This window comes from Oncorhynchus clarkii, unplaced genomic scaffold, assembly GCF_045791955.1.
Source record: "Oncorhynchus clarkii lewisi isolate Uvic-CL-2024 unplaced genomic scaffold, UVic_Ocla_1.0 unplaced_contig_7191_pilon_pilon, whole genome shotgun sequence".
Taxonomy (NCBI): Eukaryota; Metazoa; Chordata; class Actinopteri; order Salmoniformes; family Salmonidae; genus Oncorhynchus; species Oncorhynchus clarkii.
The window spans coordinates 5,001-32,500 of record NW_027258815.1 but is presented as its reverse complement, the minus strand read 5'-3'; the positions used below and the strand labels follow the sequence as shown (position 1 = coordinate 32,500).

General features: G+C 47.4%; 1 protein-coding gene across 1 annotated transcript in view; it reads left to right on the top strand.

Moving 5' to 3' along the window:
• Window positions 1-22,512, top strand: part of LOC139398605 (unconventional myosin-XVI-like) — a gene marked incomplete at its 3' end in the record, with an annotated part of 26,174 nt that extends 3,662 nt beyond the window's left edge. Inside the window, exons 4-9 of the mRNA XM_071144535.1 lie at window positions 6,492-6,644; window positions 6,918-7,118; window positions 7,210-7,285; window positions 18,867-19,054; window positions 20,115-20,195; window positions 22,307-22,512. Coding sequence (XP_071000636.1) covers window positions 6,492-6,644; window positions 6,918-7,118; window positions 7,210-7,285; window positions 18,867-19,054; window positions 20,115-20,195; window positions 22,307-22,512 — 905 coding nt within the window. The remainder of the gene's footprint in view (window positions 1-6,491; window positions 6,645-6,917; window positions 7,119-7,209; window positions 7,286-18,866; window positions 19,055-20,114; window positions 20,196-22,306) is intronic.
• Between the last annotated feature and the right edge of the window lie 4,988 nt (window positions 22,513-27,500).

Below are 27,500 nucleotides of genomic sequence, written 5' to 3'. Positions count from 1 at the left end.
AAGATTTCCCAAGCTTTAAACATCCCAAGGAGCACTGTGCAAGCGATAATATTGAAATGGAAGGAGTATCAGACCACTGCAAATCTACCAAGACCTGGCCGTACCTCTAAACTTTCAGCTCATACAAGGAGAAGGCTGATCAGAGATGCAGCCAAGAGGCCCATGATCACTCTGGATGAACTGCAGAGATCTACAGCTGAGGTGGGAGACTCTGTCCATAGGACAACAATCAGTCGTATATTGCACAAATCTGGCCTTTATGGAAGAGTGGCAAGAAGAAAGCCATTTCTTAAAGATATCCATAAAAAGTGTTGTTTTAAAGTTTGCCACAAGCCACCTGGGAGACACACCAAACATGTGGAAGAAGGTGCTCTGGTCAGATGAAACCAAAATTGAACTTTTTGGCAACAATGCAAAACGTTATGTTTGGCGTAAAAGCAACACAGCTGAACACACCATCCCCACTGTCAAACATGGTGGTGGCAGCATCATGGTTTGGGCCTGCTTTTCTTCAGCAGGGACATGGAAGATGGTTAAAATTGATGGGAAGATGGATGGAGCCAAATACAGGACCATTCTGGAAGACAACCTGATGGAGTCTGCAAAAGACCTGAGACTGGGACGGAGATTTGTCTTCCAACAAGACAATGATCCAAAACATAAAGCAAAATCTACAATGGAATGGTTCAAAAATAAACATATCCAGGTGTTAGAATGGCCAAGTCAAAGTCCAGACCTGAATCCAATCGAGAATCTGTGGAAAGAACTGAAAACTGCTGTTCACAAATGCTCTCCATCCAACCTCACTGAGCTCGAGCTGTTTTGCAAGGAGGAATGGGAAAAAAATGTCAGTCTCTCGATGTGCAAAACTGATAGAGACATACCCCAAGCGACTTACAGCTGTAATCGCAGCAAAAGGTGGCGCTACAAAGTATTAACTTAAGGGGGCTGAATAATTTTGCACGCCCAATTTTTCAGTTTTTGATTTGTTAAAAAAGTTTGAAATATCCAATAAATGTCGTTCCACTTCATGATTGTGTCCCACTTGTTGTTGATTCTTCACAAAAAAATACAGTTTTATATCTTTATGTTTGAAGCCTGAAATGTGGCAAAAGGTCGCAAAGTTCAAGGGGGCCGAATACTTTCGCAAGGCACTGTAACTTAAGACCGTCCCCTCGCCCATACCCGGGCGCGAACCAGGGACCCTCTGCACACATCAACAACTGACACCCACAAAGCATCGTTACCCATCGCTCCACAAAAGACGAGGCCCTTGCAGAGCAAGGGGAACTACTACTTCAAGGTCTCAGAGCAAGTGACGTCACCGATTGAAACACTATTTAGCGCGCACCGCTGCTAACTAAGCTAGCCGTTTCACATCCGTTACAATAGCACCTTTTGTTCTGAGTGTATGGTTAACCCTTTCAGACCAGAACCACTGGGCACTGTTCATTTTCAAGCAGGGTTGATTCTGTAGTACAGTTATTGTGTAGTAAATAAATGGGACGAGGTCTGTTGTTATTCAGTGCTCTGATGTCGTCCTGTCCTCAGCTGAACTCCACAGCAGACACAATGCCTGTCTCTGTGTCGCACCTGGATTAGGCCCACAACAAATGGCCTGTGTGTGTGTGTGTGTGTGTGTGTGTGTGTGTGTGTGTGTGTGTGTGTGTGTGTGTGTGTGTGTGTGTGTGTGTGTGTGTGTGTGTGTGTGTGTGTGTGTGTGTGTGTGTGTGTGTGTGTCTGTGTGTGTGTGTGAGTAAGTGTGTGTGTGAGTGGGTGAGTGTGTGTCTGTGTGTGTTTGAGTAAGTGTGTGTGTGTCTGTGTTTGTGTGAGGGAGTGAGTGTGTGAGTGAGTGTGTGTGTGTGTGTCTGTGTCTGTGTGTGTGAGTGAGTGAGTGAGTGAGTGAGTGAGTGAGTGAGTGAGTGTGTGTGAGTGAGTGAGTGAATGAGTGAATGTGTGTCTGTTTGTGTGTGAGTAAGTGTATGTTTGTTTCATTCCTAAACAAGATAACTGTATCAAGCATCTAAAACAAAGGAGGACCAAGGCTCTTCAAATAATAAATTACAATGCCTTCATGGCATGTTCACTGGAAACAAAGTTGAAACACTCCGACGCGTTTCAGCTGCATGGCCTTCATCAGGGAGTACAACTATGATAGTACAACGTCCTCTTTGAACAGCTTTTTCCAATCAACCCTGATTTGAAGAGGGAGTGGTTACAGCATTTATGAGACAACACCTAGTAAGCAATACTATAGAAGAAGTGATATTCTCCTTTCTTTATGATGACCAATTTACCCCTTTTACCAAATAGCATCTTTTGTCTACCAAAATCTACTATTGTGTACCTTAGCAGCTTCTATCTACCAAAATCTAATATTGTGTACCTTAGCAGCTTCTGTCTACCAAGATCTACTATTGTGTACCTTAGCAGCTTCTGTCTACCAAGATCTACTATTGTGTACCTTAGCAGCTTCTGTCTACCAAAATCTACTATTGTGTACCTTAGCAGCTTCTGTCTACCAAAATCTACTATTGTGTACCTTAGCAGCTTCTGTCTACCAAAATCTACTATTGTGTACCTTAGCAGCTTCTGTCTACCAAGATCTACTATTGTGTACCTTAGCAGCTTCTGTCTACCAAAATCTACTATTGTGTACCTTAGCAGCTTCTGTCTACCAAAACCTACTATTGTGTACCTTAGCAGCTTCTGTCTACCAAAATCTACTATTGTGTACCTTAGCAGCTTCTTAAGCCCTTCATTAAGCCCTATTCTATGGATTTCACATGACTGGGCAGTGGTGCAGTCATGGGTGGGCCTGGGAGGGCATAGGCCCACCCACTGGGGAGCCAGGACCTGCCAATCAGAATGAGTTTTTCCCCACAAAAGGGCTTTATTACAGGTGAAGAAGCCGGATGTGGAGGTCCTGGGCAGTCAAGGTTACACGTGGTCTGTGGTTGTGAGTCCGGTTGGACATACTGCCAAATTCTCTAAAACCATGTTGGAGGCGGCATATGGTAGAGAAATTAACATTAAATTCTCTGGTAACAGCTCTGGTGGACATTCCTACAGTCAGCATGCCAATTGCACGTTCCCTCAACCTGAGACATCTGTGGCATTGTGTTATGTGACAATACTGCACGTTTTAGAGTGGCCTTTTGTTGTCCCCAGCACAAGGTGCACCTGTGTAATGGTCGTGCTGTTTATGCCACACCTGTCAGGTGGATGGATTATATTGGAAAAGGATAAATGCTCATTAACAGGTATGTAAAAAAAATTGTGCACAACAATTTAGAGAAATAACATTTTTGTTCATATGGAACATTTCAGGGATGTTTTACTTCAGCTATTGAAACATGGGACCAACACTTTACATGTTGCATTTATATTTTGTTCAGTATGTTTATTAACATATCAAGATAAGCTATTTTAGTCAGGCAACATATGACATGTAAATGAGCAACATTTCATTCTGAAGTCAGAGTTCATTTTCCCTCCAGCTCAAAACCAGCCACCATTGTTTTCAAGAAATGTTGTGACGTTGGTGGTTGTGATGGCTGTGTCATGGGAATATTTCAGTTGAAACTTGCATCGATTCATGCTTCAAAATGTTTACAAATGAAGCCCTACGTGGTCCGTTTTGCATACTTTCATTTGAACTCATATTCTCACCGTTGTGTGCTCTGATTTGGGTGCTCGGAGCATGGCAGTATGCATATTGAGATACACCAGGTATGTGTGTTGTGTTCCTCAGCTAGGATAGATCATCATGTCATGTCCCCAGCAGCACCAAGCCCATTGAGCAGAGTGGTCCAGAGAAAGTCTCTCAGACAAGGCTAAGAATGTAATGATTTAGGGAGGGCAGGCCTTAGTCCAGTTTAGCAGATTAATCAGTACAGCTTAACATGTAGCTCAATACCATCACCATGTTTCACCGTCTCTATTGATCTCTACCTCCACAGTTTGAAGCCAACGGGCCTTGGGATGTTCCAAAAACAAAGTGGTGTGTGTGTGTGTGTGTGTGTGTGTGTGTGTGTGTGTGTGTGTGTGTGTGTGTGTGTGTGTGTGTGTGTGTGTGTGTGTGTGTGTGTGTGTGTGTGTGTATGGTAAAATGTCAATTTCTTTTTTCTTCTTCAGCATGTTCTCTAATCTAAGCGGAATAGAGGGATTTACTGACCTAAACTTTCAAGGGCATCTGAGAAAGAGAGAGAGAAATGGGTAGATAGAGAAAGAGAGATGAGTAGAGAGGAGGAGAGAGATAAATAAATTAGATGGGGGGGGAGCGAAAAAAAAAATGTTAAAGCGTCCCTACCTTCCTACGTTCTCCGTGATTCCTCGTTCCCCAGTGTGTTTGTTCAGGTTTCTATCATTCAGCTCAGTGTTGGAAGAGCCCCTTTCTGTTAATGAAATCTAAACACTGGATCACAGTCATTACACTCTGGAGAGATGGGTGTAACTGAACCAACAACGTCAGTGTGCATGGCACACACACTCACATGGTGAACACACACATGATGCACACACACACACACGGTGATCAGGGTCATTAGTGGCATGGGCTTGTTAATTAGAGTTGTGCTCATTAGGGCTGTATTGTACCTGTTCAGCTTTTCCTTAATGAGTTCATGCTTTACAGACTTCACCACTGCTGGGACTGACTGACCGACGCTGTCATAGACGGCACTCAAGGACGAGAGAGTAGATATTGAAGGAAGGAAGACTACAGAATTAGTCTAAAATACAAGTTAGACTAAATCAAATGTAAATTGTAAATTAAATAGCCACAATTAAATTATGTCTGTTGATTCTGACATATCGTTGCGATATCCTTCATATACACTCATAAGATAATGCAGACACACACAAACACACACACACACACACACACGCACGCACGCACGCACGCACGCACACACACACACTAACACACACACACAAACACAAACAACCTTACCTCCTCCTACCTCCATATGTTCTGTTCTGTGTTGTTCACTGAGCTGTAGGTTCATAGTTCATAGTTCAGTCCATGCGGTAGTACTGAGTGTTCTGTTCTGTTCCCATGGTGCCAGCCAGGCTAGGAGATGAGATTGGTTCACTACTCATTGCTCCATATGCTGTTCATGTACAAATCAAATCAAATTGTATTTGTCACATGCGCCGAATACAACACCTTACAGTGAAATGTTTACTTACCTGCCCTAACCAACAGTGCAGTTAAAAATATATATTCTTTAAATACCTTAAAAAAATAAGAATAAGAAATAAAAGTAACAAATAATTACTAATAACAATAGCGAGGCTATATACAGGGGGGTACCGGTACGGAGTCTATGTGCGGGGACACCGGTTAGTCTAGGTAATATGTACATGTAGGTAGAGTTATTAAAGTGACTATCTATAGATAATAACAGAGTCACAGCAGAGTAAAAGAGGGTGGGTGCGGGGTTGGCAATGCAAATAGTCTGGGTAGGCATTTGACTAGATGTTCAGGAGTCTTATGACTTGGGGGTAGAAGCTATTTAGGAGCCTCTTGGACCTAGACTTGGCGCTCCGGTACCGCTTGTCGTGAGGTAGCAGAGAGAACAGTCTACAACTAGAGTGGCTGGAGTCTTTGACAATTTTTAGGGCCTTCCTCTGACACCGACTGGTATAGAGGTCCTGGATGGCAGTAAGCTTGGCCCCAGTGATGTACTGGGCTGTACGCACTACCCTCTGTAGTGCCTCGCTATCGGAGGCCGAGCAGTTGCCATACCAGGCAGTGGTGCAACCGGTCAGGATGCTCTCGATGGTGCAGCTGTATAACTTTTTGAGGATCTGAGGACCCATGTCTTTTCAGTCTCCTGAGGGGGAATAGGTTTTGTCGTTCCCTCTTCATGACTGTCTTGGTGTGTTTGGACCAAGAGAGTCAGTTAATCTGCTCCACTACAGTCCCGTTGACGAGAATGGGGGTGTGCTAGGTTCTCCTTTTCCTGTAATCCACAATCAACAGTGTACAAAACATTAAGAACACCTGCTCTTTCCATGACAGACTGACCAGGTGAATCCAGGGTATGATGATCCCTTATTGATGTTACTTGTTAAATCCACTTCAGTCAGAGTAGATGAAGGGGAGGTGACAGGTTAAAGAATGATTTTTAAGCTTTGAGACAATTGAGACGTGGATTGTGTGGGAGGGTGAATGTGCAAGACACAATATTTAAATGGACGGGTTATGGTAGTAGGTGCCAGGCGCTAACGTTTGTGTTAAGAACTGCAACGCTGCTGGGTTTTTAACGCTCAACAGTTTCCTGTGTGTATCAACAATGGGGGGGTGCAACTAAATGGTGTTCCTAATGTTTGGTAAACTCACTGCACACTACATCATTTTTGTGACTGGGTTGTTTCTGTAAAGATTTTTCATGACATTGGGGTCCATTACATTTCACATTCAGTCAGTTTAGAAATGCACCATTTACTTCCGTGTTAACTTGTCTGTGTGTGTGTGTTCCCAGCTGTGTGTGAACATGACCAACGAGCGTGTGAGGCTGTACGTCTCAGAGGTGCTGTTCCATCAGGAGCAGGCCGAGTGTCTACAGGAGGCCATCGCCATGGAGACGCTCCGGTCGCCCAGCAACCAACCTGCTGTTCTAGACTTCTTCTTCCTGGTAATATGTTTTGCCCCTGCCGTGCCACACTACCCCTTTAAGAACTGGGATTACCCCTTTAACATCAAGACATTCCTCATTCCTGAAAAGGCTTTGTAGTTTGTATTGGTTTTGAGTGTGTGTAAATAGATTTTGAGGTCAAAGTTGCCCTCAACTACAGAGATCTAGGATCATGTTACACTACCTCAAATTCTATCATTAAACATGTAGGAGCTGTGTGTTACAATTCTCTCCCATGTGTGCTTCTATGTCCACTGTCCTCCATCTTCCCAGAAGCCTCAGGGTCTGCTGTCTGTGATGGATGAGGAGAGCCAGTCGCTGAGACCTACAGAACAGACCCTCTACAAGAGACTGCAGTCACACCTCGACAACACACCCACACTTGGTATCTCCTTGACAACCAAGGACGGCAACGGCAACCCCCCGCCCATAGACCAGGGTCCTGCCTTCACTGTGAAACACTACACAGGCCAAGTGAGTGGGCATTCACGCACACACACTCACATGACCTATGTTGTGCGTGTATATCTGTCATGTAATTGCCTGTCTGTTCTCTGATTGGTAGATGGCCTATGACCTCACAGGAACACTGGTGAAGAACAAGGACTCCCTCCCCCAAAACCTGCTTCTTGTTCTGAAGTGTAAGTATCAGTCAAAATACACACACACACACACACACACACACACACACACACACACACACACACACACACACACACACACACAACCCCATCCAACACACTCACACTGATCCAGAATCAAGATGTCTATTAATGAATGGTGTGTGTGTTCATAGCAGCAGTAGTGTGTATATAATATATTGAGCATGGTCAGGTGTGTGCTGGTGTTTTTGTGAGCAGAGTGGAGTAGGACAGGCAAGCATTGTGTCAGAGCCAGGACCAGCAAGTTTACTGTCTCAGGCTGACTACTGTGGTTGGCTGACATTTAAATAATGAGCCTAATCAAAGGCTTCAGAGATGGCTTTTGTACCTCTCCCTGTCTCTCTCCCTGTCTCTCTCCCTGTCTCTCTCCCTGTCTCCTCTCCCTGTCTCTTTCCATGTCTCCTCTCCCTGTCTCCTCTCCCTGTCTTCTCTCCCCGTCTCTTTCCCTGTCTATGTCCGTCTCCTCTCCCTGTCTCATCTCCCTGTCTCATCTCCCTGTCTCTTTCCCTGTCTATGTCCATCTCCTCTCCCTGTCTCCTCTCCCTGTCACCTCTCCCTGTCTCCTTTCCCTGTCTATGTCCGTCTCCTCTCCTTGTCACCTCTCCCTGTCACCTCTCCCTGTCTCCTTTCTCTGTCTATGTCCGTCTCCTTTCCCTGTCTATGTCCGTCTCCTTTCCCTGTCTATGTCCGTCTCCTTTCCCTGTCTATGTCCGTCTCCTCTCCCTGTCTCCTCTCCATGTCTACTCTCCATGTCTCCTCTCCCTGTCTCCTCTTCCTGTCTCCTCTCCCTGTCTCCTCTCCCTGTCTCTTTCCCCGTCTCCTCTCCCTGTCTCCTCTCCTTGTCTCATCACCCTGTCTCCTCTCCCTGTCTCCTCTCCCTGTCTCCTCTCCTTGTCTCCTCTCCCTGTCTCCTCTCCCTGTCTCAACTCCCTGTCTCCTTTCCCCGTCTCCTCTCCCTATCTCCTCTCCCTGTCTCCTCTCCTTGTCTCATCTCCCTGTCTCCATTCCCTGTCTATGTCTGTCTCCTCTCCCTGTCTCTTTCCCTGTCTCCTTTCCCTGTCAATGTCTGTCTCCTCTCCCTGTCTCTTTCTCTGTCTATGTCTCCTCTCCCTGTCACCTCTCCCTGTCTCCTTTCTCTGTCTATGTCCATCTCCTCTCCCTGTCTCTTTCTCTGTCTATGTCCGTCTCCTTTCCCTGTCTATGTCTGTCTCCTTTCCCTGTCTATGTCTGTCTCCTTTCCCTGTCTATGTCCGTATCCTTTCCCTGTCTATGTCCGTCTCCTTTCCCTGTCTATGTCTGTCTCCTCTCCCTGTCTATGTCCGTCTCCTCTCCCTGTCTCCTCTCCATGTCAAATCAAAATCAAATCAAATCAAATGTATTTATATAGCCCTTCGTACATCAGCTGATATCTCAAAGTGCTGTACAGAAACCCAGCCTAAAACCCCAAACAGCAAGCAATGCAGGTGTAGAAGCACGGTGGCTAGGAAAAACTCCCTAGAAAGGCCAAAACCTAGGAAGAAACCTAGAGAGGAAGCAGGCTATGTGGGGTGGCCAGTCCTCTTCTGGCTGTGCCGGGTGGAGATTATAACAGAACATGGCCAAGATGTTCAAATGTTCATAAATGACCAGCATGGTCGAATAATAGTAAGGCAGAACAGTTGAAACTGGAGCAGCAGCACGGTCAGGTGGACTGGGGACAGCAAGGAGTCATCATGTCAGGTATTCCTGGGGCATGGTCCTAGGGCTCAGGTCCTCCGAGAGAGAGAAAGAAAGAGAGAATTAGAGAGAGCATATGTGGGATGGCCAGTCCTCTTCTGGCTGTGCCGGGTGGAGATTATAACAGAACATGGCCAAGATGTTCAAATGTTCATAAATTACCAGCATGGTCGAATAATAATAAGGCAGAACAGTTGAAACTGGAGCAGCAGCACGGTCAGGTGGACTGGGGACAGCAAGGAGTCATCATGTCAGGTATTCCTGGGGCATGGTCCTAGGGCTCAGGTCCTCCGAGAGAGAGAAAGAAAGAGAGAATTAGAGAGAGCATATGTGGGATGCCCAGTCCTCTTCTGGCTGTGCCGGGTGGAGATTATAACAGAACATGGCCAAGATGTTCAAATGTTCATAAATGACCAGCATGGTCGAATAATAATAAGGCAGAACAGTTGAAACTGGAGCAGCAGCACGGCCAGGTGGACTGGGGACAGCAAGGAGTCATTTTTTTATTTTTTTTTATTTCACCTTTATTTAACCAGGTAGGCTAGTTGAGAACAAGTTCTCATTTGCAACTGCGACCTGGCCAAGATAAGGCATAGCAGTGTGAACAGACAACACAGAGTTACACATGGAGTAAACAATTAACAAGTCAATAACACAGTAGAAAAAAAGGGGAGTCTATATATACATTGTGTGCAAAAGGCATGAGAAGGTAGGCAAATAATTACAATTATGCAGATTAACACTGGAGTGATAAATGATCAGATGGTTATGTACAGGTAGAGATTGGTGTGCAAAAGAGCAGAAAAATAAAAATAAATAAATAAAAACAGTATGGGGATGAGGTAGGTGAAAATGGGTGGGCTATTTACCAATAGACTATGTACAGCTGCAGCGATCGGTTAGCTGCTCGGATAGCAGATGTTTGAAGTTGGTGAGGGAGATAAAAGTCTCCAACTTCAGCGATTTTTGCAATTCGTTCCAGTCACAGGCAGCAGAGAACTGGAACGAAAGGCGGCCAAATGAGGTGTTGGCTTTAGGGATGATCAGTGAGATACACCTGCTGGAGCGCGTGCTACGGATGGGTGTTGCCATCGTAACCAGTGAACTGAGATAAGGCGGAGCTTTACCTAGCATGGACTTGTAGATGACCTGGAGCCAGTGGGTCTGGCGACGAATATGTAGCGAGGGCCAGCCGACTAGAGCATACAAGTCGCAGTGGTGGGTGGTATAAGGTGCTTTAGTGACAAAACGGATGGCACTGTGATAAACTGCATCCAGTTTGCTGAGTAGAGTGTTGGAAGCAATTTTGTAGATGACGTCGCCGAAGTCGAGGATCGGTAGGATAGTCAGTTTTACTAGGGTAAGTTTGGCGGCGTGAGTGAAGGAGGCTTTGTTGCGGAATAGAAAGCCGACTCTTGATTTTATTTTCGATTGGAGATGTTTGATATGGGTCTGGAAGGAGAGTTTAGAGTCTAGCCAGACACCTAGGTACTTATAGATGTCCACATATTCAAGGTCGGAACCATCCAGGGTGGTGATGCTGGTCAGGCGTGCGGGTGCAGGCAGCGAACGGTTGAAAAGCATGCATTTGGTTTTACTAGCGTTTAAGAGCAGTTGGAGGCCACGGAAGGAGTGCTGTATGGCATTGAAGCTCGTTTGAAGGTTAGATAGCACAGTGTCCAAGGACGGGCCGGAAGTATATAGAATGGTGTCGTCTGCGTAGAGGTGGATCAGGGAATCGCCCGCAGCATGAGAAACATCATTGATATATACAGAGAAAAGAGTCGGCCCGAGAATTGAACCCTGTGGCACCCCCATAGAGACTGCCAGAGGACCGGACAGCATGCCCTCCGATTTGACACACTGAACTCTGTCTGCAAAGTAATTGGTGAACCAGGCAAGGCAGTCATCCGAAAAACCGAGGCTACTGAGTCTGCCGATAAGAATACGGTGATTGACAGAGTCGAAAGCCTTGGCAAGGTCTATGAAGACGGCTGCACAGTACTGTCTTTTATCGATGGCGGTTATGATATCGTTTAGTACCTTGAGCGTGGCTGAGGTACACCCGTGACCGGCTCGGAAACCAGATTGCACAGCGGAGAAGGTACGGTGGGATTCAAGATGGTCAGTGACCTGTTTGTTGACTTGGCTTTCGAAGACCTTAGATAGGCAGGGCAGGATGGATATAGGTCTGTAACAGTTTGGGTCCAGGGTGTCGCCCCCTTTGAAGAGGGGGATGACTGCGGCAGCTTTCCAATCCTTGGGGATCTCAGACGATATGAAAGAGAGGTTGAACAGGCTGGTAATAGGGGTTGCGACAATGGCGGCGGATAGTTTCAGGAATAGAGGGTCCAGATTGTCCAGCCCAGCTGATTTGTACGGGTCCAGGTTTTGCAGCTCTTTCAGGACATCTGCTATCTGGATTTGGGTAAAGGAGAACCTGGAGAGGCTTGGGCGAGTAGCTGCGGGGGGGGGGGGGAGCTGTTGTCCGAGGTTGGAGTAGCCAGGCGGAAGGCATGGCCAGCCGTTGAGAAATGCTTGTTGAAGTTTTCGATAATCATGGATTTATCGGTGGTGACCATGTTACCTAGTCTCAGTGCAGTGGGCAGCTGGGAGGAGGTGCTCTTGTTCTCCATGGACTTCACAGTGTCCCAGAACTTTTTGGAGTTGGAGCTACAGGATGCAAACTTCTGCCTGAAGAAGTTGGCTTTAGCTTTCCTGACTGACTGTGTGTATTGGTTCCTGACTTCCCTGAACAGTTGCATATCGCGGGGACTATTCGATGTTAGCGCAGTCCGCCACAGGATGTTTTTGTGCTGGTCGAGGGCAGTCAGGTCTGGAGTGAACCAGGGGCTATATCTGTTCTTAGTTCTGCATTTTTTGAACGGAGCATGCTTATCTAAAATGGTGAGGAAGTTACTTTTAAAGAAAGACCAGGCATCCTCAGCTGACGGGATGAGGTCAATGTCCTTCCAGGATACCCGGGCCAGGTCGATTAGAAAGGCCTGCTCACAGAAGTGTTTTAGGGAGCGTTTGACAGTGATGAGGGGTGGTCGTTTGACTGCGGCTCCGTAGCGGATACAGGCAATGAGGCAGTGATCGCTGAGATCCTGGTTGTAGACAGCGGAGGTGTATTTGGAGGGCCAGTTGGTCAGGATGACGTCAATGAGGGTGCCCTTGTTTACAGAGTTAGGGTTGTACCTGGTGGGTTCCTTGATGATTTGAGTGAGATTGAGGGCATCTAGCTTAGATTGTAGGACTGCCGGGGTGTTAAGCATATCCCAGTTTAGGTCACCTAACAGAACAAACTCTGAAGCTAGATGGGGGGCGATCAATTCACAAATGGTGTCCAGGGCACAGCTGGGAGCTGAGGGGGGTCGGTAGCAGGCGGCAACAGTGAGAGACTTATTTCTGGAGAGAGTAATTTTCAAAATTAGTAGTTCGAACTGTTTGGGTATGGACCTGGAGAGTATGACATTACTTTGCAGGCTATCTCTGCAGTAGACTGCAACTCCTCCCCCTTTGGCAGTTCTATCTTGACGGAAGATGTTATAGTTGGGTATGGAAATCTCAGAATTTTTGGTGGCCTTCCTGAGCCAGGATTCAGACACGGCAAGGACATCAGGGTTAGCAGAGTGTGCTAGAGCAGTGAGTAAGACACACTCAGGGAGGAGGCTTCTGATGTTGACATGCATGAAACCAAGGCTTTTTCGATCACAGAAGTCAACAAATGAGGGTGCCTGGGGACATGCAGGGCCTGGGTTTACCTCCACATCACCCGCGGAACAGAGAAGGAGTAGTATGAGGGTGCGGCTGAAGGCTATCAAAACTGGTCGCCTAGGGCGTTGGGGACAGAGAATAAGAGGAGCAGGTTTCTGGGCATGGTAGAATATATTCAGGGCATAATGCGCAAACAGGGGTATGGTGGGGTGCGGGTACAGCGGAGGTAAGCCCAGGCACTGGGTGATGATGAGAGAGGTTGTATCTCTGGACATGCTGGTTGTAATGGGTGAGGTCACCGCATGTGTGGGGGGTGGGACAAAGGAGGTATCAGGGGTATAAAGAGTGGAACTAGGGGCTCCATTGTAAACTAAAACAATGATAACTAACCTGCACAACAGTATACAAGGCATATTGACATTTGAGAGAGACATACAGCAAGGCATACAGTAATCACAGGTGTTGAATTGGGAGAGCTAGCTAAAACAGTAGGTGAGACAACAACAGCTAATCAGCTAGCACAACAACAGCAGGTAGAATGGCGATAGATTAGGCAGAGAGGGTCGGATTAACTACACACAGAGCCTAAGTGCGGCTGGGGCCGACAGATAAAACATAAACAAGCAGAATGGATTACCGTGAATTAATGGACAGTCCAGCCTGCATCAGCTATGTAGCCAAGTGATCAGTGTCCAAGGGGCAGCGGTGGATGGGGCAGGGAAGCTGGACTGGCGAGTGTTATCCAGGTTAGAAAACTAACAATGACTAAATAGCTTGTAGCCAGTTAGCTGGTTAGCTTCTGAAGGTTCTTGAGTGTGTTCTAAAAATGTAAAGATAATAGCGGTTCCGTATCACATTGGGTGAGGCAGGTTACCGGAAGGAATAAACAAATTAAAAATCGAAAAGGGATAGAAAGTAAATATGGGTTCAGTGAGTGTTTGGGACGCGGCGATTCAGATGGTTAGCAGGCCTGTGCTAACAAGCTAACAGTTAGTAGACGGTGCTAAACACGGTAGCAGTTAGCGGACCGGGCTAAACAAGCTAGCAGTTAGCAGGCCGAATTTGCAAGCAAGGAGATAGCAAGGGCTAGAGAGTTAGCCTTTGGGGACGTCGCGATGGGGGGAGTCTGTTTATTCCTCTTCATGCGGTGACATCAATGGACCGGTCGTGGGTCTGGATATTGTAGCCCAGGAGCTCAAAATGTTCCGTTTGCGATGGGAATCCGGGGGTGAAAAATAAAATAAAAGATAGGTCCGTTATGCTCTGGTTAGAGTCGCGTTGTTCGAACTGGCGAGAGCTTTCCGAGCTAAAGGTTAGCTGATAACCGGTTAGCTGACCGGTTAGCTGAAGACCGCTAGCAATGTTTTGCTGAAGCTGGTAGTTAGTTGGCTAGTTGGCTAGCTTCAGTTGAGGGGTTCCAGATCCGAAGTAAATATAAATACTTTAGGAAAAAAGCTACGTTGGGTGAGGCGGGTTGCAGGAGAGTATTTAGAAGAAGTTGAGGTTCAGCAAAAAGTTTTAAAGATATGTGAAGAAAAAAACGAAAACGAAACGAAAACAAACGATATATACAAGGAACACGACAACACGTCCTACTGCTACGCCATCTTGGAAGACTGGGTGTCATCATGTCAGGTAGTCCTGGGGCATGGTCCTAGGGCTCAGGTCCTCCAATAGAGAGAAAGAAAGAGAGAGGGGGAGAATTAGAGAACGCACACTTAGATTCACACAGGACACCGAATAGGACAGGAGAAGTACTCCAGATATAACAAACTGACCCTAGCCCCCCGACACATAAACTACTGCAGCATAAATATTGGAGGCTGAGACAGGAGGGGTCAGGACACACTGTGGCCCCATCCGAGGACACCCCCGGACAGGGCCAAACAGGAAGGATATAACCCCACCCACTTTGCCAAAGCACAGCCCCCACACCACTAGAGGGATATCTTCAACCACCAACTTGCCATCCTGAGACAAGGCTGAGTATAGCCCACAAAGACCTCCGCCACGGCACAACCCAAAGGGGGGGGGGGGGGGGGTGCCAACCCAGACAGGATGACCACATCAGTGAATCAACCCACTCAGGTGACGCACCCCCTCCAGGGACGGCATGAGAGAGCCCCAGTAAGCCAGTGACTCAGCCCCTGTAATAGGGTTAGAGGCAGAGAATCCCAGTGGAAAGAGGGGAACCGGCCAGGCAGAGACAGCAAGGGCGGTTCGTTGCTCCAGAGCCTTTCCGTTCACCTTCCCACTCCTGGGCCAGACTACACTCAATCATATGACCCACTGAAGAGATGAGTCTTCAGTAGAGACTTAAAGGTTGAGACCGAGTTTGCGTCTCTGACATGGGTAGGCAGACCGTTCCATAAAAATGGAGCTCTATAGGAGAAAGTCCTGCCTCCAGCTGTTTGCTTAGAAATTCTAGGGACAATTAGGAGGCCTGCGTCTTGTGACCGTAGCGTACGTGTAGGTATGTACGGCAGGACCAAATCAGAGAGATAGGTAGGAGCAAGCCCATGTAATGCTTTGTAGGTTGGCAGTAAAACCTTGAAATCAGCCCTTGCTTTGACAGGAAGCCAGTGTAGAGAGGCTAGCACTGGAGTAATATGATCACATTTTTTGGTTCTAGTCAGGATTCTAGCAGCCGTATTTAGCACTAACTGAAGTTTATTTAGTGCTTTATCTGGGTAGCCGGAAAGTAGAGCATTGCAGTAGTCTAACCTAGAAGTGACAAAAGCATGGATTAATTTTTCTGCATCATTTTTGGACAGAAAGTTTCTGATTTTTGCAATGTTACGTAGATGGAAAAAAGCTGTCCTTGAAATGGTCTTGATATGTTCTTCAAAAGAGAGATCAGGGTCCAGAGTAACGCCGAGGTCCTTCACAGTTTTATTTGAGACGACTGTACAACCATTAAGATTAATTGTCAGATTCAACAGAAGATCTCTTTTTTTCTTGGGACCTAGAACAAGCATCTCTGTTTTGTCCGAGTTGAAAAGTAGAAAGTTTGCAGCCATCCACACATGCTTCTAGCAAGGGCAATTTTGGGGCTTCACCATGTTTCATTGAAATGTACAGCTGTGTGTCATCCGCATAGCAGTGAAAGTTAACATTATGTTTTTGAATAACATCCCCAAGAGGTAAAATATATAGGAAAACAATAGTGGTCCTAAAACGGAACCATGAGGAACACCGAAATTTACAGTTGATTTGTCAGAGGGCAAACCATTCACAGAGACAAACTGATATCTTTCCGACAGATAAGATCTAAACCAGGCCAGAACTTGTCCGTGTAGACCAATTTGGGTTTCCAATCTCTCCAAAAGAATGTGGTGATCGATGGTATCAAAAGCAGCACTAAGGTCTAGGAGCACGAGGACAGATGCAGAGCCTCGGTCCGATGCCATTAAAATGTAATTTACCACCTTCACAAGTGCCGTCTCAGTGCTATGATGGGGTCTAAAACCAGACTGAAGCATTTCGTATACATTGTTTGTCTTCAGGAAGGCAGTGAGTTGTTGCGCAACAGCCTTTTCTAAACTTTTTGAGAGGAATGGAAGATTCGATATAGACCGATAGTTTTTTATATTTTCTAGGTCAAGGTTTGGCTTTTTCAAGAGAGGTTTTATTACTGCCACTTTTAGTGGCCAGCACAACTCCTGGCAGAGTTGTGCAGACTCAGGACAACTGAGCTTTGAAGGAATACGCAGATTTAAGGAGGAGTCCTTAATTTGCTTTCTAATAATCATAATCTTTTCCTTAAAGAAGTTCATGAATTTATCACTGCTAAAGTGAAAGTCATCCTCTCTTGGGGAATGCTGCTTTTTAGTTAGCTTTGTGACAGTATCAAAAAGGAATTTCGGATTGTTTCTTATTTTCCTCAATTAAGTTAGAAAAATAGGATGATCGAGCAGCAGTGAGGGCTCTTCTGTACTGCACAGTACTGTCTTTCCAAATTAGTCGGAAGACTTCCAGTTTGGTGTGGCGCCATTTCCGTTCCAATTTTCTGGAAGCTTGCTTCAGAGCTCGGGTATTTTCTGTGTACCAGGGAGCTAGTTTCTTATGAGAAATGTTTTTGGTTTTTAGGGGTGCAACTGCATCTAGGGTATTGCGCAAAATTAAATTGAGTTCCTCAGTTAGGTGGTTAACTGATTTTTGTCCTCTGGCGTCCTTGGGTAGACAGAGGGAATCTGGAAGGACATCAAGGAATCTTTGTGTTGTCTGTGAATTTATAGCACGACTTTTGATGATCCTTGGTTGGGGTCTGAGCAGATTATTTGTTGCAATTGCAAACGTAATAAAATGGTGGTCCGATAGTCCAGGATTATGAGGAAAAACATTAGGATCCACAACATTTATTCCATAGGACAAAACTAGGTCCAGCGTATGACTGTGACAGTGAGTGGGTCCAGAGACATGTTGGACAAAACCCACTGAGTCGATGATGGCTCCGAAAGCCTTTTGGAGTGGGTCTGTGGACTTTCCATGTGAATATTAAAGTCACCAAAGATTAGAATATTATCTGCTATGACTACAATGTCCGATAGGAATTCAGGGAACTCAGTGAGGAACGCTGTATATGGCCCAGGAGGCCTGTAAACAGTAGCTATAAAAAGTGATTGAGTAGGCTGCATAGATTTCATGACCAGAAGCTCAAAAGACGAAAAAGTCATTTTTTGGGGGGTAAATTGAAATTTACTATCGTAAATGTTAGCAACACCTCCACCTTTGCGGGATGCACGGGGGATATGGTCACTAGTGTAGCCAGGAGGTGAGGCCTCATTTAACACAGTAAATTCATCAGGCTTAAGCCATGTTTCAGTCAGGCCAATCACATCAAGATTATGATCAGTGATTAGTTCATTGACTATAATTGCCTTTGAAGTAAGGGATCTAACATTAAGTAGCCCTATTTTGAGATGTGAGGTATCATGATCTCTTTCAATAATGACAGGAATGGAGGAGGTCTTTATCCTAGTGAGATTGCTAAGGCGAACACCTACATGTTTAGCTTTGCCCAACCTAGGTCGAGGCACAGACACGGTCTCAATGGTGATAGCTGAGCTGACTACACTGACTGTGCTAGTGGCAGACTCCACTATGCTGGCAGGCTGGCTAACAGCCTGCTGCCTGGCCTGCACCCTATTTCATTGTGGAGCTAGAGGAGTTAGAGCCCTGTCTATGTTGGTAGATAAAATGAGAGCAAACCCTCTAGCTAGGATGGAGTCCGTCACTCCTCAGCAGGTCAGGCTTGGTCCTGACCTGTCTCCTCTCCCTGTCTCCTCTCCCTGTCTCTTTCCCCCTCTCCTCTCCCTGTCTATGTCCGTCTCCTTTCCCTGTCTATGTCCGTCTCCTCTCCCTGTCTCTTTCCCTGTCTATGTCCGTCTCCTCTCCCTGTCTCTTTCTCTGTCTATGTCTGTCTCCTCTCCCTGTCTCTTTCCCTGTCTATGTCCGTCTCATTTCCCTGTCTATGTCCGTCTCCTCTCCCTGTCTCTTTCCCTTTCTATGTCCGTCTCGTCTCCCTGTCTATGTCCGTCTCCTCTCCCTGTCTCTTGTTCCTTTGTGCATATTTTGCTGAATGCACACACACATAAAGGTCAAAGGGTAAAGGTGAAATGAGACAGCGGTGCTGGGGGTTATGGAGAGTGGTCTGTGGACCTCTGTAGTCAGGTGGTAGTGTTGGTGATGATTGCATAAATTAATAGACAATTACCTCGGGAAGCCACAGTCATTACACCCTACAACCAGGCTAGGAAATTCCTTTCAAGATTTGTCTCTCTCTCTCCCACACACACATGCCTGTCTCACAGAGCTCTTTGTTGTTGAGGGCTGCTCCACGTGTTCTGTGGCAGCATGCTCAGCCTACTCTCTTATGGAGATGATTGTTTACATGCCTATTATGTTTCTCCAATCCCTCCCTCTCACTCCTCCCCTTTTTCCCTCCCTCCTTTCTTCCAATCATCCATCTCCTTTTAATCTCCTCATGTCTCCGGTCTGCTTCCTTTCTCCTATCCTGCTCCCACTGCCCCTCTCCTCCAATCCTCTCCCTCCGATTTTCTTCCTCCCTCTTTCCCCTCCCCTCCCCTCCACTCCCCTCTCTCTCTGTGTGATCCCCTAACAGCCAGTGAGAGTGTGTTGGTGCAGCAGTTGTTCAAGTCCAAGCTGACCCAGACTGGGTCTCTGGTACCGGGCCAGGCCAGAATGGCTCTGAGAGGGACCAAAGCAGCCCTGCTCCTTCACAGGATGTCATCCCACCCCAGCCTCTCCCCCGCAGGCCACGAGCCCCGGAGGTACCTGGACCTCACCAAGGTACTAGACAAAGGTTACTATACCATATGACATGTAGTGTGTAGCATAGCATACCGCATACCCTCACCAAGGTATGGAGGACTAAGTGACATACCCATTTACGATATGACATACCATACATAGACATCTGTTCTGATAAGGTGCAATAGACAAGCCAGTGAAGGTGCTAATGACTCATGAGTCATACCTACACCCCAACCTCTCCAAACAGCCACTCAGGTATTTATTTACTACTCAACAATGGAACTTTTCCTGGTAAAATCAATAAGACCTCAGTAAAGTACCGCTAATCAGTGTGTCGGTTTACGGTCAATAGAAATTACAAACAGCGAAAACCGTCACTCATCAGAAAACTCCAAATTGTGCATCCCCTTTATGGTGATTGGTGGTTAGGGGAGTTGGGGATGGCCAATGTTGAAAGCAGGATATGTCCATGTCTTTGACACACTCTGTTGGAACCTGGAGGTTCCGATTGGATAAGTAGCAGGCGGGAGCAGAGGATCGATGGAAAAGCAAGCACACACACACACACACACAAATATGTGACATTTTGTCATGCTGTTTTAAGGGTACACAAACCAATCACCCCTCTGTTAGAAAATATCCTGTTCTTACAATGTTGCCAGAAAACGTCCCGCTGGAGGACTTCATAACCTCTACTAGATCTCTCTCTCTCTCCCTCTCTCTCTCTCTCTCTCTCTCTCTCTCCCTCTCTCTCTCTCTCTCTCTCTCTCTCTCTCTCTCTCTCTCTCTCTCTCTCTGTCTCTCTCTCTGTCTCTCTCTCTCTGTCTCTCTCTCTGTCTCTCTCTCTCTCTCTCTCTGTCTCTCTCTCTCTCTCTGTCTCTCTCTCTCTCTCTCTCTCTCTCTCTCTGTCTCTCTCTGTCTCTCTCTCTCTCTCTCTCTCTCTGTCTCTCTCCCTCTCTCTCTCTCTCTCTCTCTCTCTCTCTCTCTCTCTCTCTCTCTCTCTCTCTCTCTCTCTCTCTCTCTCTCTCTCTCTCTCTCTCTCTCTCTCTCTCTCTCTCTCTCTCTCTCTCCCCCTTCACCTCTTTCTCTCTCTCAGCTCTTGAAGAAGAAGGGAGTGACCTCTTTCCTGCAGAGGCTGGAGAGGTGTGGTCCAGTTACGGTCGCTGTGCAGCTGAGGGTAAGCAGTAGCACTGGACCAAACCTCAACCATAACACAAACACTTTCTCCAGTAGGGATCCACTCACCTCAACCTAAACAATAATGTCATTCTACCTCTCTAGCTGACCATGACCCTGTCTGCATAGAGTGCTTTCCTCTGGTCAAAGGTATAGGGAATAGGGGGCCATTTTGGATGCGACCCCTGATCTCTGAACCACAGCAAATGACAAAAGACGTCTATAAAATGTGGTAGTAATCTGTAGTTGATCCATGTGAAACAACATTCATTTAGATGGATCCCTTGAATGAGAACAGTGTGGTGCCAGCAGACCAGAACTGTGGTCTAACAGTGAACGGAGAGAAGGAGAGAGAGAGGAGAGAAGGAGAGGGGGAGAGGGAGAGAGGGAGAGAGAGAGGGGGAGAGAGGAGAGAAGGAGAGAGAGAGAAGAGAAATAGAGGGGGAGAGGGAGAGAGGGAGAGAGGGAGAGAGGGAGGGGAAAAGAGAGAGAGATGAGAGAAGGAGGGCGGGAGAGAGAGAGAAGAGAGAATGAGAGTGTGGGATGAAGAATCACGCTGTACCCAGTCAAGCATAAAGCCCTCTGAATGTATGAATGAACAATGAACAACGGGATCTGTGTGTGTGTTAGCGTGTGTGAGCGTGCGTGCGTGCATGTGTGCGTGCGTGCGTCTGACGTTATGGCTAGCAGTACAGTAGCCTACTAATACACACGTACAGTACAGAGCGATGTAATTAAGGAGTGGTAAGAAACAGAAATGTGTGTGTGGCGTGTTCGAGTGGCGCCGGTGTATTTAGTGTCTGAGAAACACACTCACCCAGACTTAGTCAGGGTAAAGAGGCCTTTGTGTTGCTGGTCCCTACAGAGGCAACACACCCTAAGCAATCAGACTACTTCATCACACACATACGCCATGACATCACTCCTCACTCACTGTTGTCTTGGCGACCGCTGACCACACCAAGGGAACCCCGACCATGACATCCTCCCCCTACACACACACACACACACACACACACACACACACACACACCTTCCTCTGTGTGGAGAAGTTATGTGTTCAGTTCAGTCCTAAGAGCTCTACTGTAGACACAGTACTTGCCAGGCCTACAGATCTCTATAGACTATACAGTATGGCATCAAATGGGTGAGGAACTATTCCAGGTTGAGGAACTATTCCAGGTTGAGGAACTATTCCAGGTTGAGGAACTATTCCAGGTTGAGGAACTAGCCCAGGTTGAGGAACTAGCCTAGGTTGAGGAACTAGCCCAGGTTGAGGAACTAGCCTAGGTTGAGGAACTAGCCCAGGTTGAGGAACTATTCCAGGTTGAGGAACTAGCCCAGGTTGAGGAACTAGCCTAGGTTGAGGAACTAGCCCAGGTTGAGGAACTAGCCTAGGTTTAGGAACTAGCCCAGGTTGAGGAACTATTCCAGGTTGAGGAACTATTCCAGGTTCAGGAACTATTCCAGGTTGAGGAACTAGCGCAGGTTGAGGAACTATTCCAGGTTGAGGAACGATTCCAGGTTGAGGAACTAGCCCAGGTTGAGGAACTATTCCAGGTTGAGGAACTATTCCAGGTTGAGGAACTAGCGCAGGTTGAGGAACTATTCCAGGTTGAGGAACGATTCCAGGTTGAGGAACTAGCCCAGGTTGAGGAACTATTCCAGGTTGAGGAACTATTCCAGATTGAGTAACTATTCCAGGTTGAGGAACTATTCCAGGTTGAGGAACTATTCCAGGTTGAGGAACTCTTCCAGGTTGAGGAACTATTCCAGGTTGAGGAACTGTTCCAGGTTGAGGAACTATTCCAGGTTGAGGAACTATTCCAGGTTGAGGAACTCTTCCAGGTTGAGGAACTATTCCAGGTTGAGGAACTATTTCAGGTTGAGGAACTATTCCAAGTTGAGGAACTATTCCAGGTTGAGGAACTATTTCAGGTTGAGGAACTATTCCAGGTTGAGGAACTATCCATATTGAAGCTGATACCAATGCCATTGCTTGTTTGAAAGTGATAAGGTCTAGGACTGAGGAAAAGGTTCAACTCCATTTCCATGTGCATAAGGAACATGAACTTCAATATGAAACAATATCCCCCCCCCTCCCCCTTTCAGAACTCTCTGTCAGAGGTGGTCAGTAAGCTACAGGCGTGCACCCCTCACTTTGTGGAGTGTGTACGCCCCAACAGCAGTGACATGGCGGACAGCTTTGACAGTTGCCACGTGTCTACCCAGCTGCAGTACGTCGGGGTGCTGGAGATGGTCCGGATGATCCGCTATGGCTACCCTGTACGCCTGCCCTTCAACAGCTTCCTCACCAGGTAGGTACCACCATACCGTGCCTGCTGCTCCAGTAGAACTTGAAGAGGGAGGACAGACATGGCACTGATTCATAATGGATTTGTATTGGCCTCTATTGTCAGGTTCCGTTCCAGCCCCGACAGCCCTTTCCCCAGTTTGTAGATCTGAAGGAATCCAAACGGTGTAAAAGGATGTGGATGGCTCAATCTTGACTTTCAATTAGTTTTGAGAAGCTTCTCCCGCTTATCCAATCTTTTCAGATCTGTGAAGACTGAAGAGGTAGGGGCTAGGTGAATGGGCTATGGGCTGAAATGGAACCAGGCCTGTGAGTGTGGTGGGTCACTGTGTGATGGAGGTCTGTGTGATGGGAGAATGTGTCCTCTCTATAGAGGTCTGTGTGGTGGGGGGTGTGTCCTCTCTGTAGAGGTCTGTGTGATGGGGGATGTGTCCTCTCTGTAGAGGTCTGTGTGATGGCGGATGTGTCCTCTCTGTAAAGGTCTGTGTGATGTGAGTATGTCCTCTCTGTAAAGGTCTGTGTGATGGGAGTATGTGTCCTCTCTATAGAGGTCTGTGTGATGGGAGTATGTGTCCTCTCTGTAGAGGTCTGTGTGATGGGAGGATGTGTCCTCTCAGTAAAGGTCTGTGTGATGGGAGGATGTGTCCTCTCTGTAAAGGTCTGTGTGATGGGAGGATGTGTCCTCTCAGTAAAGGTCTGTGTGATGGGAGGATGTGTCCTCTCTGTAAAGGTCTGTGTGATAGGAGGATGTGTCCTCTCTGTAAAGGTCTGTGTGATGGCGGATGTGTCCTCTCTGTAAAGGTCTGTGTGATGGGAGGATGTGTCCTCTCTGTAAAGGTCTGTGTGATGGGAGGATGTGTCCTCTCTGTAAAGGTCTGTGTGATAGGGGATGTGTCCTCTCTGTAAAGGTCTGTACTGTAGCAGCACAGGGAGCATCATACCCGGTCTTCTCCATGCCATCTCCCTTGCCATCTACCTGCCATCTCCCTTGCCATCTACCTGCAATCTCTCTTGCCATCTACCTGCCATCTCCCTTGCCATCTACCTGCCATCTACCTATCTTCTCCCTGCACTCTCCCTTGCCCTCTAACTGTCTTCTCCCTGCCTTCTCCCTGCACTCTCCCTTGCCATCTACCTATCTTCTCCCTGCGTTCTCCCTTGCCATCTACCTGTCTTCTCCCTGCCTTCTCCATGCCATCTCTCTTGCCATCTACCTGCCATCTCCCTTGCCATCTACCTGCCATCTACCTATCTTCTCCCTGCACTCTCCCTTGCCCTGTACCTGTCTTCTCCCTGCCTTCTCCCTGCACTCTCCCTTGCCATCTACCTATCTTCTCCCTGCGCTCTCCCTTACCATCTACCTGTCTTCTCCCTGCCTTCTCCATGCCATCTCTCTTGCCATCTACCTGCCATCTCCATTGCCATCTACCTGCCATCTACCTATCTTCTCCCTGCACTCTCCCTATTTTCTCCCTGCCTTCTCCCTGCCATCTCCATATCTTCTCCCTGCCTTCTCCATGCCATATCCCTTCCCATCTACCTGCCTTCTCCCTGCCTTCTCCCTGCGCTCTCCCTTGCCATCTACCTGTCTTCTCCCTGCCTTCTCCATGCCATCTCCCTTGCCATCTACCTGCCATCTCCCTTGCCATCTACCTGCCTTCTCCCTGCCTTTCCCTGCGCTCTCCCTTGCCCTCTACCTGTCATCTACATGTCTTCTCCCTATCTTCTCCCTGCACTCTCCCTTGCCATCTACCTATCTTCTCCCTGCACTCTCCCTTGCCATCTACCTGCCATCTACCTATCTTCTCCCTGCACCCCCCCCCCCCCTTCCCCTCTACCTGTCTTCTCCATGTCTTCTCCCTGTCTTCTCCCTGCCATCTTCCTATCTTCTCCCTGCCTTCTCCCTGCCATCTCCCTATCTTCTCCCTGCACTCTCCCTTGCCATCTACCTATCTTCTCCCTGCACTCTCCCTTGCCATCTACCTGCCTTCTCCCTGCCTTCTCCCTGAGCTCTCCCTTGCCCTCTACCTGCCTTCTCCATGTCTTCTCCCTGCCTTCTCCCTGGCATCTCCCTATCTTCTCCCTGCTTTCTCCCTATCTTCTCCCTGCACTCTCCCTATCTTCTCCCTGCACTCTCCCTTGCCATCTACCTGCCTTCTCCTTGCCTTCTCCCTGCGCTCTCCCTTGACCTCTACCTGCCTTCTCCATGTCTTCTCCCTGCCTTCTCCCTGGCATCTCCCTATCTTCTCCCTGCTTTCTCCCTATCTTCTCCCTGCACTCTCCCTATCTTCTCCCTGCACTCTCCCTTGCCATCTACCTGCCTTCTCCCTGCCTTCTCCCTGCGCTCTCCCTTGAACTCTACCTGCCTTCTCCATGTCTTCTCCCTGCCTTTTCCCTGCACTCTCCGTGCCTTCTCCCTGCACTCTCCCTTGCCATCTACCTGTCTTCTCCCTGCCTTCTCAATGCCTTCTCCCTATCTTCTCCCTTGCCATCTCTCTTTGCTAATTGTCCTTTTACAGCATACATTAGACCCGTGGTGGGTTACCCACCCCCCACACATTAGACTCTTGGTGGGTTCCCCACCCCCCACACATTAGACTCTTGGTGGGTTCCCCACCCCCCACACATTAGACTCTTGGTGGGTTACCCATCCCCCACACATTAGACTCTTGGTGGGTTCCCCACCCCCCACACATTAGACTCTTGGTGGGTTCCCCACCCCCCACACATTAGACTCTTGGTGGGTTACCCACCCCCCACACATTAGACTCTTGGTGGGTTCCCCACCCCCCACACATTAGACTCTTGGTGGGTTCCCCCCCCCCCCACACATTAGACTCTTGGTGGGTTCCCCACCCCCACACATTAGACTCTCTGTGGGTTCCCCAGCCCCACACATTAGACTCTTGGTGGATTCCCCACCCCCCACACATTAGACTCTTGGTGGGTTCCCCACCCCCACACATTAGACTCTTGGTGGGTTCCCCACCCCCCACACATTAGACTCTTGGTGGGTTCCCCACCCCCCACACATTAGACTCTTGGTGGGTTCCCCGCCCCCCACACATTAGACTCTTGGTGGGTTCCCCACCCCCACACATTAGACTCTCTGTGGGTTCCCCAGCCCCACACATTAGACTCTTGGTGGGTTCCCCACCCCCCACACATTAGACTCTTGGTGGGTCCCCCACGCCCCACACATTAGACTCTTGGTGGGTTCCCCACCCCCACACATTAGACTCTTGGTGGGTTCCCCACCCCCAACACATTAGACTCTTGGTGGGTTCCCCAGCCCCACACATTAGACTCTTGGTGGGTTCCCCACCCCCACACATTGGATTGTTGGTGGGTTCCCCACCCCCCACACATTAGACTCTTGGTGGGTTCCCCACCCCCCACACATTAGACTCTCTGTGGGTTCCCCACCCCCCACACATTAGACTCTCTGTGGGTTCCCCACCCCCACACATTAGACTCTTGGTGGGTTTCCCACCCCCACACATTAGACTGTTGGTGGGTTCCCCACCCCCACACATTAGACTCTTGGTGGGTTCCCCACCCCCCACACACACCTACACACATAATGCTCAGGTGGAAGTTACCAACTTAGAGTGTTTCTTCAGGTCAGCGTGACCTGGACAGAAGTACAGCCTCTCGTATACATAGTCAACATGTCTCGCACCCTCAATTCAATTCAAGGGCTTTACTGACATGGGAAAAATATGTTGTCATTGCTAAAGAAAGTGAAATATATAGTAAAATAAGTTAAATAAACAATAAAATGTACAGTAATCATTACACGTAAATATGGGTTGTTTTTACAATGGTGTTTGTTCTTCACTGGTTTACCTTTTCTTGTGGCAATAGGTAACAGATCTTGCTGCTGTGATGGCACACTGTGGTATTTTACCCAGAAAGATATGGGAGTTTATCAACATTTGGTTGGATTTAGAATGATTTGGATCCGTGTAATCTGAGGGTAATATGTGTCTCTAATATGGTCATACATTTGGCAGGAGTTTAGGAAGTGCAGCTCAGTTTTCACTTCATTTTGTGGACAGTGTGCACATAGCATGTCTTCTCTTGAGAGCCAGGCCTGCCTACGGCAGCCTTTATCAATAGCAAGGCTACGCTCACTGAGTCTGTACATAGTCAAAGCTTTCCTTAACTTTGGGTCAGTCACAGTTGTCAGGTATATTGCCACTGTGTACTCTCTGTTAAGGGCCAAATAGCATTCTAGTTTGCTAGAATGCTATTTATCTTGTTTTCTCATGATTTGGTTGGGTCTAATTGTGTTGCTGTCCTGGGGCTCTGTGGGGTGTGTTTGTGTTTGTGAACAGAGCCCCAGGACCAGCTTGCTTAGGGTACTCTTCTCCAGGTTCATCTCTCTGTAGGTGATGGCTTTGTTATGGAAGGTTTGGAAATCGCTTCATTTTAGGTGGTTGTAGAAATTATTGGCTCTTTTCTGTATTTTGATAATTAGCAGGTATTTACCTAATTCTGCTCTGCATGCATTATTTGGTGTTCTACGTTGGACACCGAGGATATTTGGTGTTTTACGTTGTACACAGAGGATATTTGGTGTTTTACGTTGTACACGGAGGATATTTTTGCAGAATTCTGCGTGCAGAGTCTCAATTTGGTGTTTGTCCTTTTATGAATTATTGGTTGGTGAGCGGACCCCAGACCTCTCAACTATAAACGGTAATGGGTTCTATAACTGTTTCAAGTATTTTTAGCCAGATCCCAATTTGTATGTTGAATTTTATTTTCCTTTTGATGGCATAGAATGCCCTTCTTCCGTTGTCCCTCAGCTTCCGTTGTCGCCACATCTGACCTGTGGCGCTGATGTTTAGGCTGAGGTATGTATAGTATTTTGTGTGCTCTAGGGCAACGGTGTCTAGATGGAATTTGTGTTCATGGTCTCTCGCTCTCTCTCTCTCTCTCTCTCTCTCTCTCTCTCTCTCTCTCTTTCATAGCTAACTGCCAGGT